We start from the raw sequence: 14,236 nt of genomic DNA on the forward strand, positions 1-14,236 counted from the left end.
TTCCTAGTTCAGTGGAATTTACTCTAATGATATATATCAATCCGAGATTTTTCCATAGCGAAATGAATTTACATAAAATTCGATCGAGACATAGCGTGCCGTGAAAAACCGTAGAGAACAAACAATTTCAACCCCCAGTCTGTTCTCAACTCCCCACAGTATATGAAGGTAAGTGAAAGTATCATTGATTTTCAGGAAACATTCAAAACTTCAGCAGAAATTCAATTGTGTCATTGTTTATTATTATAATTAATATACTAGTAACTGGATTTTTCTTTTAATCTTAACTTTTGGTATATGTGCACATTTCTGTGTATTGAGCTGATTTCTACAAAGGGTGAAGTTTATTATGATGTTTTTCTTCAAAAATGTAGATGCATGAATGTATGTTTCATAAAATTAATAAAATTCTAAAGTAGAATTAAGACTTTCTAGTTATACCAACAAACCACTTGTGTCAAGAATGGCTTATATTAAGCTTAAGTGATTGAGGATATGACTATTTTATATAAGATTGAGTTACAATATTGTGAAACAATAGGCAAGAAGCCTTAATTCTCATACATGCTTGTAATATGTGTTTGGACTCTTCAGAGCCTGATAACCTTCATTTATAAAGTAGTCGGACGAATATTTGTGGTGAAAGAAATAGTACTGAGATGAATTAGCGAAAGTTCGTAATATAAGAAGCTTGTTCTGATCGTCTCTTTCGATTCCCGAATTATTTCCTCATACTTTCTCAGGTGTAGGATAACATTTCCGTTTAGTCCTTTATTTATTTCTTCCACTGTCTTCTACCACCTGCAGTTCCTCCAAAATTTTCCTATTTTTGCTAAAAATTTTTTTTATTTAGACTATTTTCTTCCTTTTCATTCAGCTGATTCTTATTTCGTTTCTCTCTTATTTTGTTACTTATCTAACTATCGTTTACTTGTATCAAACCTTGATTTTTATCAAGTTTTTAATCAATGAATTAATCAAATTCACACTTGGACACATTAATATTGTGTAATTGATGATACGATTTGAAATTATCTTAGTTTTTGTTGAATTTTTCTGCATAGAAGTAACTAGAGCAGTACCAATACCATGAATGGTCCCATAAAATTTATCGATTGGTACATTATTTTTATTTTTAGAAAAGCATAGTGCTATATCTGGTGAGTAAAATGTACGAGAATAGACAGGAAAACTATTCCTTCTATCTCACTAATATTTTTTTTTCAGTGCTGGTGCGTTATATGTTTTATCATATACTTATTCATCGCTTAGTGAAAACTTTTGTTAATTATGAGCCTTGTTTGCTATATATCTATCTTATTTATCTCTATATTTTTGGCTTTGCATGATCAACTTTTCTATTTTTTCTGGCCAGTAGTTTATTAGAATTTGTATTTTGCTCTTATACTATATCCCACGAATGCACATCCATCTTTTTTATATCCTTGACTGTCTTGTCCATATTGTCTCCTTATTATTGTCTCCATTGGAAACTTTGATGTTGGACTCTTATTCTTTCTACAAAAGGTGTCACAACAGTATGGAGTTCGATCAATATGAAACTCGTGTAGGTATTGTGAAGATATTATTGAATACAATAGTACAAAGACATAGAGAATGAATATGGGCACAGCGCTAGTTTAACTGTTTCAAAAGTAGAAATTTGGTAAAGTCAATTCAGCGATTAACAGATTCTCTTGAACCTTCTTAACATACCATACATCCCCATTCATAATAATTAGGTAAGATCTATCAAGGTTCTCGAATAGTGTCACAAGAATTAATCGAGATTCAAGTGAAACGTCTATTAGTAATGTTACTTGCAATCAAGAATGGATTTATCTGAACAACCCGAATATGGGAAATCAGAGGGTAGACTAGGGATATTTACCAGAACCCGTCGCAATGAGAGGTCGATTCGAGCGGAAAGTCTTGTGGTGTGTCTGACGGAATTATGAAGGTTTAGTTTATTTGGAAAACATGACAGATTGTGGACAGCTGATGCGAATGTATGAGATTTAATCGGAGAAATATCCAGGCGTACTTAACCGAAAGCGTGTTCCCATACAACACATACTGCGAAAGTTGCGTGGAATAAGATGGAAGAGCTTGGTGGCATTGAGCTGCTACCACATCCTACAATCAGTTCGGACCTTGCACCACCAGACTAATATTTCTTCTTACGTGAGCAAAACTTCGAATCTAAAGGACATTTTGAAAATTCATTTCGACAATTTTTTGCATTTAAGTCCAAATAATGGTTTTATCAATATCTCAAAGAGTTCACTGGACGTTGAGGTAAAATCATATAATACGATGGGCTATACTTCGAATTTTGAAGCTTTATTTTTGTATGATTATTTTATAAACAAAGTGAATAGTATAAATCGACTTTATTCGTATTGACAGCCTTCTAAATATTGTCATTTTCTGTAGTATTTTTCATATTTATAAGAACTCAAAATACGGAGATAGTTATTTGAAATAAAAAAGTTTTGAAAAGCGGTTGGTAGAAAGTAAAATATAATATATTCATATATACAAATTTATAATTATTGTCACGCTTTTTTGTCATCATCATAATTTGGTCTGAGCTATACATTATGTTTCCTCTGATATTTATGTAAATTATTTTCTAAAATAACTGTTAAAAGGGGGTTATTTATTCATTACATATTCAGTATGTAAATAACTAATCGATTTTTTGCTTTTCATTGTAATCTTGATAAGAAACGTTATACATAAACTCTTTGTTAACAATATAATTCCAAATTATTGATTCCAAGTTTATTACTCCTGAAAATATTGATTGGTATTTCAAGGGCATTCATTCTATTGTGATACTGAAGCAATTAGAAAAATACACTGTTTCCAAGACGTTTTTACAATTTTTCATTAAATAGTGGAAGGTAAATAAGTAAAAAATTAAAGGAGTGAAGATAATAGTGAGATATATCAAGTAAGTTTGAATATTAGACAAAGCTATTTTTATGTTTGGTAAAAATATGTATTAAACAAATCAAATATTGCAATAATGAAACGTAAACAACTTTCAACAAAACGCAGAATACCAAAAATAGTAAGTAATTAAATGAAAAAAAAAAAAATAGTCATAGTTATATGAGGGTTGTTTGAAAAGTTTCCAATCTCAAACTAAAGATATCAGTACATGTCTATATAGGCTAGGAAATATATTTCCGCATGCGTCGAGAAATTCTAACTAAAATTTCTGCCATTTTGGACGCTTAGTTTGAGGCAAGTTTGATGTCATTTCTCCGAAACTATGTAATGGGGCTAAAATTTGTGACACAACATCATCCATGTCCGTATCGCCAAAAAGTGACATAGATGAAGACAGCAAAGGAAGTTATCGAAGATTGATCTACTTTCTAGAGTTCAACCTGTCGCAATATACCATTTTATATTATACTCTGGCACCTACCCGACCATATCTAAAAATCAGTTCAGATTTACAAAAAATGTACAATAGAGATAAATATTCCGCTACTGGGGTAATCCGTTTCCATACCATTTTATCAAATGATATTAAAATGACTGATTCCTTACAGAGCTTTATTTGTCTTATCACTCAACATCACACCAATTTTATGCAGTTTTTCAAGGCTCATTCATATTGACATTACTTATTGTCATGGGAAGGCCAAATTTTTCACAGTTTCCTAAAGCCTTCCGCTAGTATTTAGAGAGAAATTCACTCTTTTAATTTCTACTAATAACTAATCAGCAACTTCTGAGGACGTTTTTTTGTATTATTCAACAACTTTTCACACTTTCACAAACCTATACCTGTGATTTCTCTGGCACATGGGAATACTATATACCTACTCGTACGTTGTTCCAATGAAATGGGTTTTTTTGTAAACGTTTTTTTTTGACACATATACAATAATAATCAAAAGCGCACTAGATCACTGAAAATTCATAAAATGGCAAAAAGATTTTGAAAGCACAAATTAAATTTTTTGTGGTACTTTCCATCGGTAGGCAAAATTTGTAGGGTGCTTAATACTTTTGGCCAGAGCTTCATAATTCTTTTAAGTAAAAAGATTTTCGCACATACACACACAACTTGTCCGGAACAATATTTAAAGTTTTTCTGTTGTCACTACGCCCGCGTGGCTTCTACGCCATACTGGATTCGAAAAAATTTATAGCGCACCTTGTATTATTAATATTACAGGAGCTGCTATGAACCATGGATACAGAAACAGGAGAGATGATAGTCAAAAGGGTGAGTGTTCCTTTAGGGTTGGAAGAATTAATGGAGGGATTGGTAAAGGAAGTTCTGTTGAAGAAACCTGATGATATTTATCTTTTTGCTGCAAGATATTTTGCCCACTTACTCAGTATCCGAGATAAAAGTCAGATACCTCACTGCAAAAGTAAGTTGGTAGTTTTTTAAAGGCTAATTTGTTGTAGAAGACAATTTTTTATCAAGAATATAAGTTTTTTAATTCCAATAGAGGGATAGATAATTCCTCAGGATGATATTAAAAGTATCTATATTTCTTACGTATTTCATATAAAGAACTTTGATAATATACATGATAATGACTGTTTAATACACGGCTATTATATCTTTTTTTGGTAATTTGCATATTTCTTTCCATTTTTAGCAAGAACACTAAGGAGTGTACAAACTTTAATAGATAAACCTGAGAAGTTTTCATCGATCAAGGCCTCTAGACTGTCTAAGCAATTTAGTGTTAGAGATGATGCCTCAGATACTCCAATTATTACCCAAAAACCCAAAATGTACTCTAGAAACGAGCTTAAATATAAACGAAGACATACAGGACCTCCAGCCATTTTAGAAATTGCTCAAAAAGATGACATACGAAAGAAGTATGCCAGAAGTGTTTCAACTGAAAAGTATAAGCCTATACTGGAATCGAAGAATAGAAATAGTAAAGAGAAATCGAATGATTCTATCCAAAAAATTAGTAATAGTTATAAAACATCATATACTGGTAGTAAACAATCAGTACCCACCAAAAAAAGGGATAAGGATATTGTGGACACAGCCATGAAAAATTCTAAAACGTTATACAAAGGAGGTATAAAAATCGATCAAGAAAAGATACCAACTAATCTAAAGGCAGAACGTAACGAAGAGAAACTGAAAGAATCTAGCAGTAGTACTGGTGCTGATGTAAAATCGCTTCCTCCAGATGATGGAACAAGTAGAGAAAGTAATGAGCTACTGATTGGGCAAAATCATGATTTCACTAAAACCGATAATCAAACTCCAACTTTATCTAAAGACGATAGAGAAGTTTCTAAAATAGATAATGGGAAAACTGAGAAACCAAACGTTGAAGATCAACAGCACAAAAATCCCCAACAAAGTGAGTTGAAATCTATCAAAACGTTAACTGATGATGAAATTAGTAGAATATTGTTAACTAGTATATCTAATGATGGTACAAATGCTCACGAGAATAAAGATAAGAAAGATTCATCTACAAATGAAATGAAAATATCGGAATTAAAAAATGATAATGCGGGCGAAACTACGTCGATAGTATTTGACACCAGTACTAAGGAAACACAGAATATTAACAAAAATATCTCTCTGGAAACAACTGATAAAATTCAACAACAAAAACCTACGGTAGATGTTATTAGTGACGATAGTTTGGAATTGAATGAAGACTTGGAAGATGATGTATTAGATAAAGAAATTAAAGAGTTCACAAACAAAGAAAAATTGGATGAAACTCAAGCAAACCCTCCAGAGACGGGCAAAGTTTCAATAGAAATATTCGAGGAGAAAAGGAAGGAAAACAATGCCGCAGAAATGACAAAAAATAAATCAGTAGATGGATTGATACATGCAGAACTTAATACCTTTGAAATAGAAAACGAACACATAGAGCAAAATGACAATGAATATGATAAAAAAATGTCAAGAAGTAATGACAGAGATTACAATAGTGGCAATGAAATCACCACAGAAAGTCTGAAAAGAGTTGATACAACTGAAAGTAATTATACTAATAAGGATAAAGATGTAATTATAGAAAAAGTAGATACAAAGAATATCGGCATTACAGAAAGCGATTCTAAGAAAGAGAATGGACAAAAATTAAACAATAATCTTTCAATAGTTGGTGGTGGTAAATCAGAGGCAGAAATTACAGATAACGTTAATAATACTGGCATTAAAGATGAAGAATATAAATCTGAATCTGCAACTTTAAGAAAGATAGAATCATCAGGAGAAACAATTTTTAAAAATTTTGATGAAGAAGTAGCTAATGCAAAAATAATGTCTGAAAATACTGGCGAATACAAAAATGGATCGACACAGCTAAATGATTCTATTGATAAGAAACTAGATAGTAATATTCTATCTGAGGGAAGTGATGGTATGAGAACAGGAGTAGAAATTACTAGTATAGAAACTGATAACAGCACTAATTTTAATCAACTTTCAGAACATGAAAATGAAACGGAAAGTGGAGCGAAGAATGAACAATTAGTTTCTATACTAACCACAGGGGATAGTACAAAATCAGAGAATAATGGAAATAGAATTCTGGAAACTAGTTCACACAATAAAGGAGACAACGAGATAGCGGATGAAAACATGAGAAATTCTTATGACTTGAACCATACCATAAGTAAAAATAATAATGTAGAATTATCTGGAGCAAGCAATGAAAATAATAAACCTGAGAATATTTCAGAAGATATGGATTATTCATCAAAAAATGGAACTTATACAATTAATGTTCTTAAAACAACACATTCCGATGATGCTCAAAACACATTAAGTGATTGTAACGGTGTATTTACTGATGAACATTCATCTAGTGGAAACACTTCTGCCCGCGAAGAGGATCTTGGAATCCATGGAGAAATGAACGAAGAACTCAAAACAACTAAAACAACAGAAAATGGAGAAAATGTCGCTGCTGAAATAAAAGAGATCGTCAAAGGAGATACAATATTCCCCGAAGTGAATTCCAAGAATATTGAAACTACGGAAGATAACATAAAAACTCCGATGAATGTTATTAATACGGAAACTGAAAAACATAAAACACAAGATGTTAAAAACGGAATCGAACAAGAAACCCCGAATTCAAATATCAATTACTCAGAAGAATACAAAAATAGAAAGACTGAAAATATTATAGTTCGGGCTATGGAGAACAGTGAAAAAATAATTGATTCTGAAGCTGAAAAAACAGGAAAGATTGAAGATGCTTTCCATGAAAAAAACATAAGTAATGATTTTGCGAGAGAATACTCTTCTAATGAAGGTCACGAAACGACAAATGATAATGATAAACATAAGAAGGTTCAAGATATGGAATCAGCAAGTAAATTGATACAACAAACCAATGTACTTGAAACAGATGATAGTTCTTCGGATCTAAAATCTCTGAAAAGTAACTCCGAGGATGTGCACATACTTAGTGTTGGAAATGATAATACAAAGACAGATTCGCCACTTGGTACAAATTTGGAAGAAACTGATATGGTAGATCGGGTAGCTAAGAATTATGTCAATTATATTATCGATAACGATAGAATAATGCAACTTCATACTAATAGCTCTGGTGAAGACGTTGATAACCATATTTCCACAACTAATGAATCGCAAGGTGACAATGGTGGTAAAAGCGATATAACGTCAGAAGATAAAAATGGAGTACTAACGAAAACCAGTGCCAAGGATTCAAGTTGCAATGAGAATGATAATAAAACTCAAAATAAATCATTAGTTGGCGATAATAATAACCAAATGGACTCAAATTTCATAGAAGTACAGAACGAACAACATGCAGATAGTGACAAACGTGAAACTGACGAAATTATTACTAAAAGTGAAGTTTGTGGTCTAACCACATCTACCGCAATGAATCATCATATCAAATATAATGATGATTTTCAAAATAAACAGTATGATAAATCTGATCAGAATAAAGAATTGATAAAATTGAATCAGAATGCTGGGAAAAATCAAATTCAATCTGAGCTTGATGATAGGGAGATTAACAATAATGAAACTAGACAAGGTACAAGTTTTAATCCAAGCACTGCGTCAACGGAAGATGATAATGAAAAAATTATAGAGAAAGATGCGGATGATTCCGAACACACAAAGAAACAATTCCCTAATAAAGATTTGATTGAAGCAACTCTTTCTATTTCAGAAAACGGATTGATTGTCAATAAGGTCAAACATTTTCTCATTGATTTCATAAAATCAGAGCAGCAGCATGTCTATAAGATTAAACCTACGGATGACCCAGAGATTAAGAGACGTAGTGAAGAACTAATTGAAAATAGAAGCGTGCCAGGCGAAATATCAAGTTCTAAGCTTCGCGAAGAATTGAAGAAGGTTGAAGAAGAATCTCAATTCACTAATTTCAATTCTACTTTTAATCCAATTCTACTACACAAAGAAATAGAAGAAGTTTATAAGAACAAAGTATCTAACGGGAAAATTTCCATTGGTCAAGTTGATGATCAATTGGACAAATATGACTTAGAACCAGATAAATTGGAAAAAACCGTTAACTCTGTTCTAAAAATCCAATCTATGTGGAGAGCATTCATGGTTAGAAAAGCCCTTAAGAAGGTGAGTCTTGAACCAGGTAATATTATAAAAACGCCAGTGAATGGCACCGGGAACGTAAATATCAATAAAACAGAGAATATAAGAAATAGTAATGTCATTGAAGAAAATAAGTATGCGTATTCCAGTTTTACGAACTTTGAGAAACTAGTTGAAGCTGTCTTGAGAATTCAAGCCACTTGGAGAGGATTTATTGTTAGAAAAAATATCAAACACATTGACAGACGGAAGATTGGCGTAACAGATAGCGCAATAAAGAATGATAATGAACTAAAACAGAGAGCAAAAGATAGTAAATGTAATGAAACTATTCCATATAATACTACAAATATGAGTAAGCAATTAGCAGATTCCGATTTAGACAATACAGAGCTGAAGAAAATTGCGGTCGCTGTGGTGAGGATTCAAGCAATGTGGAAAGGTTACAAGGTACGAAATCATAAGAAAAAAAATTCTTACAACATAGATTTGAAAAAGGAAACCAGAATTGACGCAAATACCAATATTTCATTAGAAACACATGTAGTGGTTGAGGGTGAATCTAAGGATAATAAGGATGCGGCAACGTCTGAAAATTCTTGGAGTAAAAAAAGAGAAGTTCGGAAGAATCCAGATATTTTGTCGGAAGTATATGCTGCAATAATTATTCAAAAACTTTGGAGGGGTTTTAGAATTAGAAAAACTTTATTAAATAGAAATAATGACAAATCTAGCTCTCCTACAGAAGAAAGCGCCAGGAAGAAGGCACCAATAGAAAGTCCGCCAGAAAGTAAGTTCTAATAGTTCAATAAAATACTAAGCAGATTATAGTTCAATTTATTTCCACGCACCTTAAAGAAGATATTATTTTGATGAACAATAGATATGTTTGTGGTAGAATGCACTCAGTTCATCTGTAGTAGTAATTAACCTTCCTGGAGATAGTAATATTTCCATATTTTTCTAGACATCGCCCATATGCAAGGAAAACTAGAGAGTATACAAGAAACGAAATTTGAGGTAACAATTTGACAATGTACCGGAAAACAGTATTTCATGTGTATTATTTATAGGATAAAGAAGATATTATTAAAGTTGATAAAAAATCGGAGAATCAAAAGATCAATTTGTATAACAAAGGACGAGATACGTACTTCAGTAAAGATTCAACTGACTCTCAAAGCACGGTGATACACAACGAAAGTCAGGATAGTTCTAAAATCTCATTGCCACGTTTTCGTTCAGAAAGTATAGATCCTTTATTAAATGAAATTTCCAACTACCCTATAACAAAAGAAGAAAATCTTCTTGATGATTACCAAAATAAGTTGTTAAATAAGATTTCTGGTAAAGAAGAAGAAAATTATGATGATTTGAAAAGCTTGGAGAAAATAATAACCCCCAGAGCTACGGACGATCTTAATTTAGAATCTTTTAAAACTAGTGATTCAGCATTTGGTTCTGTTTTACCTAAAGTCGATAAAATCGAATCAAGAGATAAAAAATTAACAAGATCATTGGGATCAAAGCTAGAGATATTAGAAGAAGAAGAAGGATCCAATGTAGAAGAAGATAAAAATGAAATGGATCATATTTCTGAAAAGACTAGAGCAAATGATAAAATGCAGAATACACAAAATAGTGAAAAAATTAAAATTGAAAATATAGATACGTTGAATGAATCTAAAAATGACAAAACGAATTTTATTGACGATAATAAAAGTTCGAGTTTGGATGAGATAAAAAACAATACGCTTAATGATAATGGTCATGTAGATAATAAAAAAGGAGAAGATAAGCTTAAAAATACATTAGAAGTTGACATAAAATTAAAAAACAAGAGCGAAAGTAATTTACCCAATGTAGGAGTCGAGTACGAAACAAAAGATTATCCAGAAGTAAAAATCGAAACAGGAAGCAATGAAATAGATAAAAATGGATTGAAAAACAATTGTGTAGATCAAAAAGAAGTAGGTAGTTATAGTGAACTGAGAAAAGAAATAGACCATAACTTGGATCCAAGATCAGAATCAAATATCAATGCAGGATCCAAAGATTCCGAAGAAATGGTAGACAGTAATAATGAATTCAATAATACAATTGTCAGTAATGGCTGTGATACCAAGCTATTAGAATATGAACATGAGGTAAGAGAAATTGAAGGAAATGAGTTTGTGACAAAGGAAAATATGAGTATAGATAGTTTACCCAATAAAGAAGTAGAGCATAAATTAAAAGAGATTTCGAAGATAAAAATAGAAAACAAACAAACAGATGCTGCAATTAATAGTGGCTTAAATGAGAATCATTTTGAGAGTAATGAATTGAGAAATAATTGTGAGGTTAAGAAAGATATAGATGATTATAGTAAACTGAAAAAAGAAATGAGCATTCCATCAGAATCTAGTTCTGAAACCAATGTCAAAGGTAAAACGAACGATTCGGAACAAAAGGTAGACAATAATATTAAAATTAATAATAAAATTGGAAGTAATGACAGTGGAAGCAAACTATTAGAATATGAACATGGAACGAGGGAAACTGAAGAAAATCAATTTTCTCCGAATAATTTTCTAACACACATCACTTCTACCAACGGAAGTACAAATAAAAGACACCCGGACATCGAAAACGTTGGCAATAATAATGGGAAAACAACTAATTGCGCTCCCAGCTCCTCTAATAATTTCCAAAAGGTTGAGAAGGTTCCTATTGATCAAAATAAAATTTCTATTTCTATTCCTATTGAAAAAAAGCTAGAGCAAGATAAAGGAATGAATGGAAGTTTATACAAGGACATTGGGAGCGAACGAAAGTTATTAGAATTAAAATCAGACCCCAAGATAGAAGCTGAGAAGCACATGAATAGTCTAGAATTACACAATTCTATGGGAGTAAAAAATGAAATAGATAACGCTGAAAATACTTCTGTAAGTAGCTCTAATTTAGAGAACAATGGAAAGATGGAAATTGGAGGAAATAGTACCGTGTCAAATATAAAATTGGAAGAAAAAAAACATAGCAGTGACAATGTTGTAGATGCTATTAAATCGTATGTAGCTGCGGAAAACAGTATCGATGGAAAAATAACACCGTTTCCTGTATTTCAAAATGACCAACAAGGTAATGAAACTGATTGAATATAGAATATAGAAAGAGTCTGATATCACTTTTTCAGATTCATCTTCTCTACATACAGAAAAAGGTAGGGATCTATATACATTCTGTTCAATACCCACACCTTTTTCTACAAATGATAAAGTCGGTGAATATTCTCCACCAATTGATGTAGAACATCCGTTATCTTCTAGTAATAAATATAAGGCAAATGAAAATGAAATGAAACAAAGTGAAGTTCTTAAAAATGGGACGTTAGTTATACCACTTCCTATTGAAGTGCAAAAAACATTGAAAGGTAAATAAAAAAAGTTTTTTGGTACATATAATCTTTAATTAGTTGAAAAACGGGGGGCACATCATTTTTCCCATGTTTTGAGACCTCCTGAATACGATTATGATGATTTTTCGAATGTCTGTAGTTTATATATATATATCTATATATCTGTTTAAGCTACAATTCTTATTTTCGTCTCTCGAGCAATTGCTATGGGTCCGATTTGGTTCAAAATTAGCATACATGGCTTTTTTGTCGGCGGATTGATGTTATTAGAGTTTGGTTGAAAACAAATGAATATTTCGAGTGGTTTTTGACCTTTGCTCACCTCTGCAGGTCAAACGAAAAGCGACTGAAAAATGAAATTTCACATGTAGGTTCAATTAGTTGCGAGATGATTTCCTGTCTAAGGTCGAAACTTTCCATCTCCACCCCTCTCCATTTTATGGTCATTTTTGTTATATTTTCTTATTTTTTGGCCAGAAAAAGTTTAACTAGAGGGTTCGAACTTCGCATGAAAGTAGGGGTGATGTTGAAGAATTGTCTTTCTCAAGTTCAAAGTTTTCTTCTTCAGATCTTCTAGCACAAAATGCCCTAAATCATTTTGATCGTTGTTTGATTGTTGAACTGGACCGCCTCCTATTTAATGAATAATACGAGTATGATCGTTGCTAGGGTGATTTTTTTTACTTCCCACTTTCGAAATTTCTTGTCATTATGACAATTTTTTCTTTGTTGTCAATTGGAATTGAACAAGAGGGTTCGAAACCATCGGGTCTATTGAAATTATGAATTTTCATTCGAGAGAGAGATTTTCGACTTTCGTGATGGAGCTCTGCTGCTCACGGCTTTTATTTCCCTGATATGATTTTTTTTGTGTCCACAACAGAAATCGAACGAAAATATGATTATCAATAATTGAACAAAGTTGATCTATCATAATTATAACATGCGGCAGTTCAATTGCTTTGAAGTATCTATCTATTATTTTTAGAACAGAAAAAAGAAAATTCAATAGCTGGAGAAGTAAAAAAATCCGCTTCTTTAGAAGGACTTTCTTCGTTATTATCAAATACTAGCATGCATTCAGGAAAACACGATACTGTTATGGTCCCAGTCGATCAACATGAAAGTATTGATATTGGCAGAAGTCAACCTATATCTGTTAAATTATGCCAGACTTCAGGTCAAGTATATCTTATAATAGTAAGTAAATTTAAAAAATCGCACGTATCTATCAACATGATTTAATTTAATGTATAAAATGCATAATTGGTAGAACCTATATAAACGCATCTTGTTAGATTATTTGAAATGGACTGTACACATATGTTACAAATAGATACTGAGCAATAGTTTTATCATGGATGAATAACAGAATCCTTCAAAATTTGAGCACAAACTATAATGTTGACCAAAACTGCGTATAAAATTTATTTTAGCTGAGCTGCTGAGATTTGAAGCTTTTTCATTGTGATACAGTTCAAGCTGTTCCAATTATTTATAAGCAGCACTTCATTATAAACCAATATTCACTTATATACGCTAAATTCCAAATTTGTTATAAGAATTGTCGTGTCATTTGGAACTTAAGATGCAGGAATCAATGCTGCTCTATTCTACTACAAAAGAACGTATATTTTTACACAGCAGGCTGCTGTCTATAACTTTATACTCTACTCTATTATTGATATTTTTTGTTTGTTGATCCTTTGTTAACTTTTTTGCATGGTCATTGCGTCGGCGTTTTCTTTTTCAAATTAATACCTCGAGAAAACAAATGTCTTCCAATTTTTCTAAGAATTTGGAAAACTCAATACTAAAAGTTCCTTCAATCAAAAACACCAAAGGGGATTATTACGCTTTATTCAGTGTTTTTGATATCATAGGCAAGATTTTCATATTTGACAAAATTTTTCTGGTTTTTCGATTTAATGAGATAGAAGGACGGCAATGTAGATGATAATACCTCCATATTTTTATGGGCCAACACGACATCTGGCCTATTTAAGTGCGATCAATATGCATCGGATATCTCACTGAATCACAATATTCCAATAATGAGTTATACTTGTACTAAAAAGGAGTTATCACATTAAAATTTCCATAATCACATGCCATTCATAGATAGACAAGGTTGTGCTTTTTTAAGTAAGCCTAATAAGTTAGCATCCTATAATTTCCAGTCACAAGACTTATATGGTAAGCCATTTGAAAGAATGTCGTAAGTATCTTGCGTGAATAATTCT

The 14,236-nt window shown here is 31.9% G+C and overlaps 1 protein-coding gene across 5 annotated transcripts in view; it reads left to right on the top strand.

The window, feature by feature from the left end:
• The first annotated feature begins 136 nt into the window (after positions 1-136).
• Positions 137-14,236, top strand: part of LOC130899516 (protein PF3D7_1417600-like) — a 34,088-nt gene continuing 19,988 nt past the window's right edge. Inside the window, exons 1-8 of one of the 5 annotated variants that reach the window (XM_057809510.1) lie at positions 2,834-2,959; positions 4,202-4,403; positions 4,638-6,392; positions 6,462-9,383; positions 9,561-9,613; positions 9,667-11,716; positions 11,772-12,008; positions 12,982-13,193. In XM_057809510.1, coding sequence (XP_057665493.1) covers positions 4,217-4,403; positions 4,638-6,392; positions 6,462-9,383; positions 9,561-9,613; positions 9,667-11,716; positions 11,772-12,008; positions 12,982-13,193 — 7,416 coding nt within the window. In that variant the 5' untranslated portion in view covers positions 2,834-2,959; positions 4,202-4,216. Of the gene's footprint in view, positions 169-1,138; positions 1,161-2,833; positions 2,960-4,201; positions 4,404-4,637; positions 9,384-9,560; positions 9,614-9,666; positions 11,717-11,771; positions 12,009-12,981; positions 13,194-14,236 lie in introns of those variants that run through there. The other 4 variants (XM_057809507.1, XM_057809508.1, XM_057809509.1 and 1 more) reach the window with 4 other exon arrangements.

Source organism: Diorhabda carinulata, chromosome 11, assembly GCF_026250575.1.
Source record: "Diorhabda carinulata isolate Delta chromosome 11, icDioCari1.1, whole genome shotgun sequence".
NCBI lineage: Eukaryota > Metazoa > Arthropoda > Insecta > Coleoptera > Chrysomelidae > Diorhabda > Diorhabda carinulata.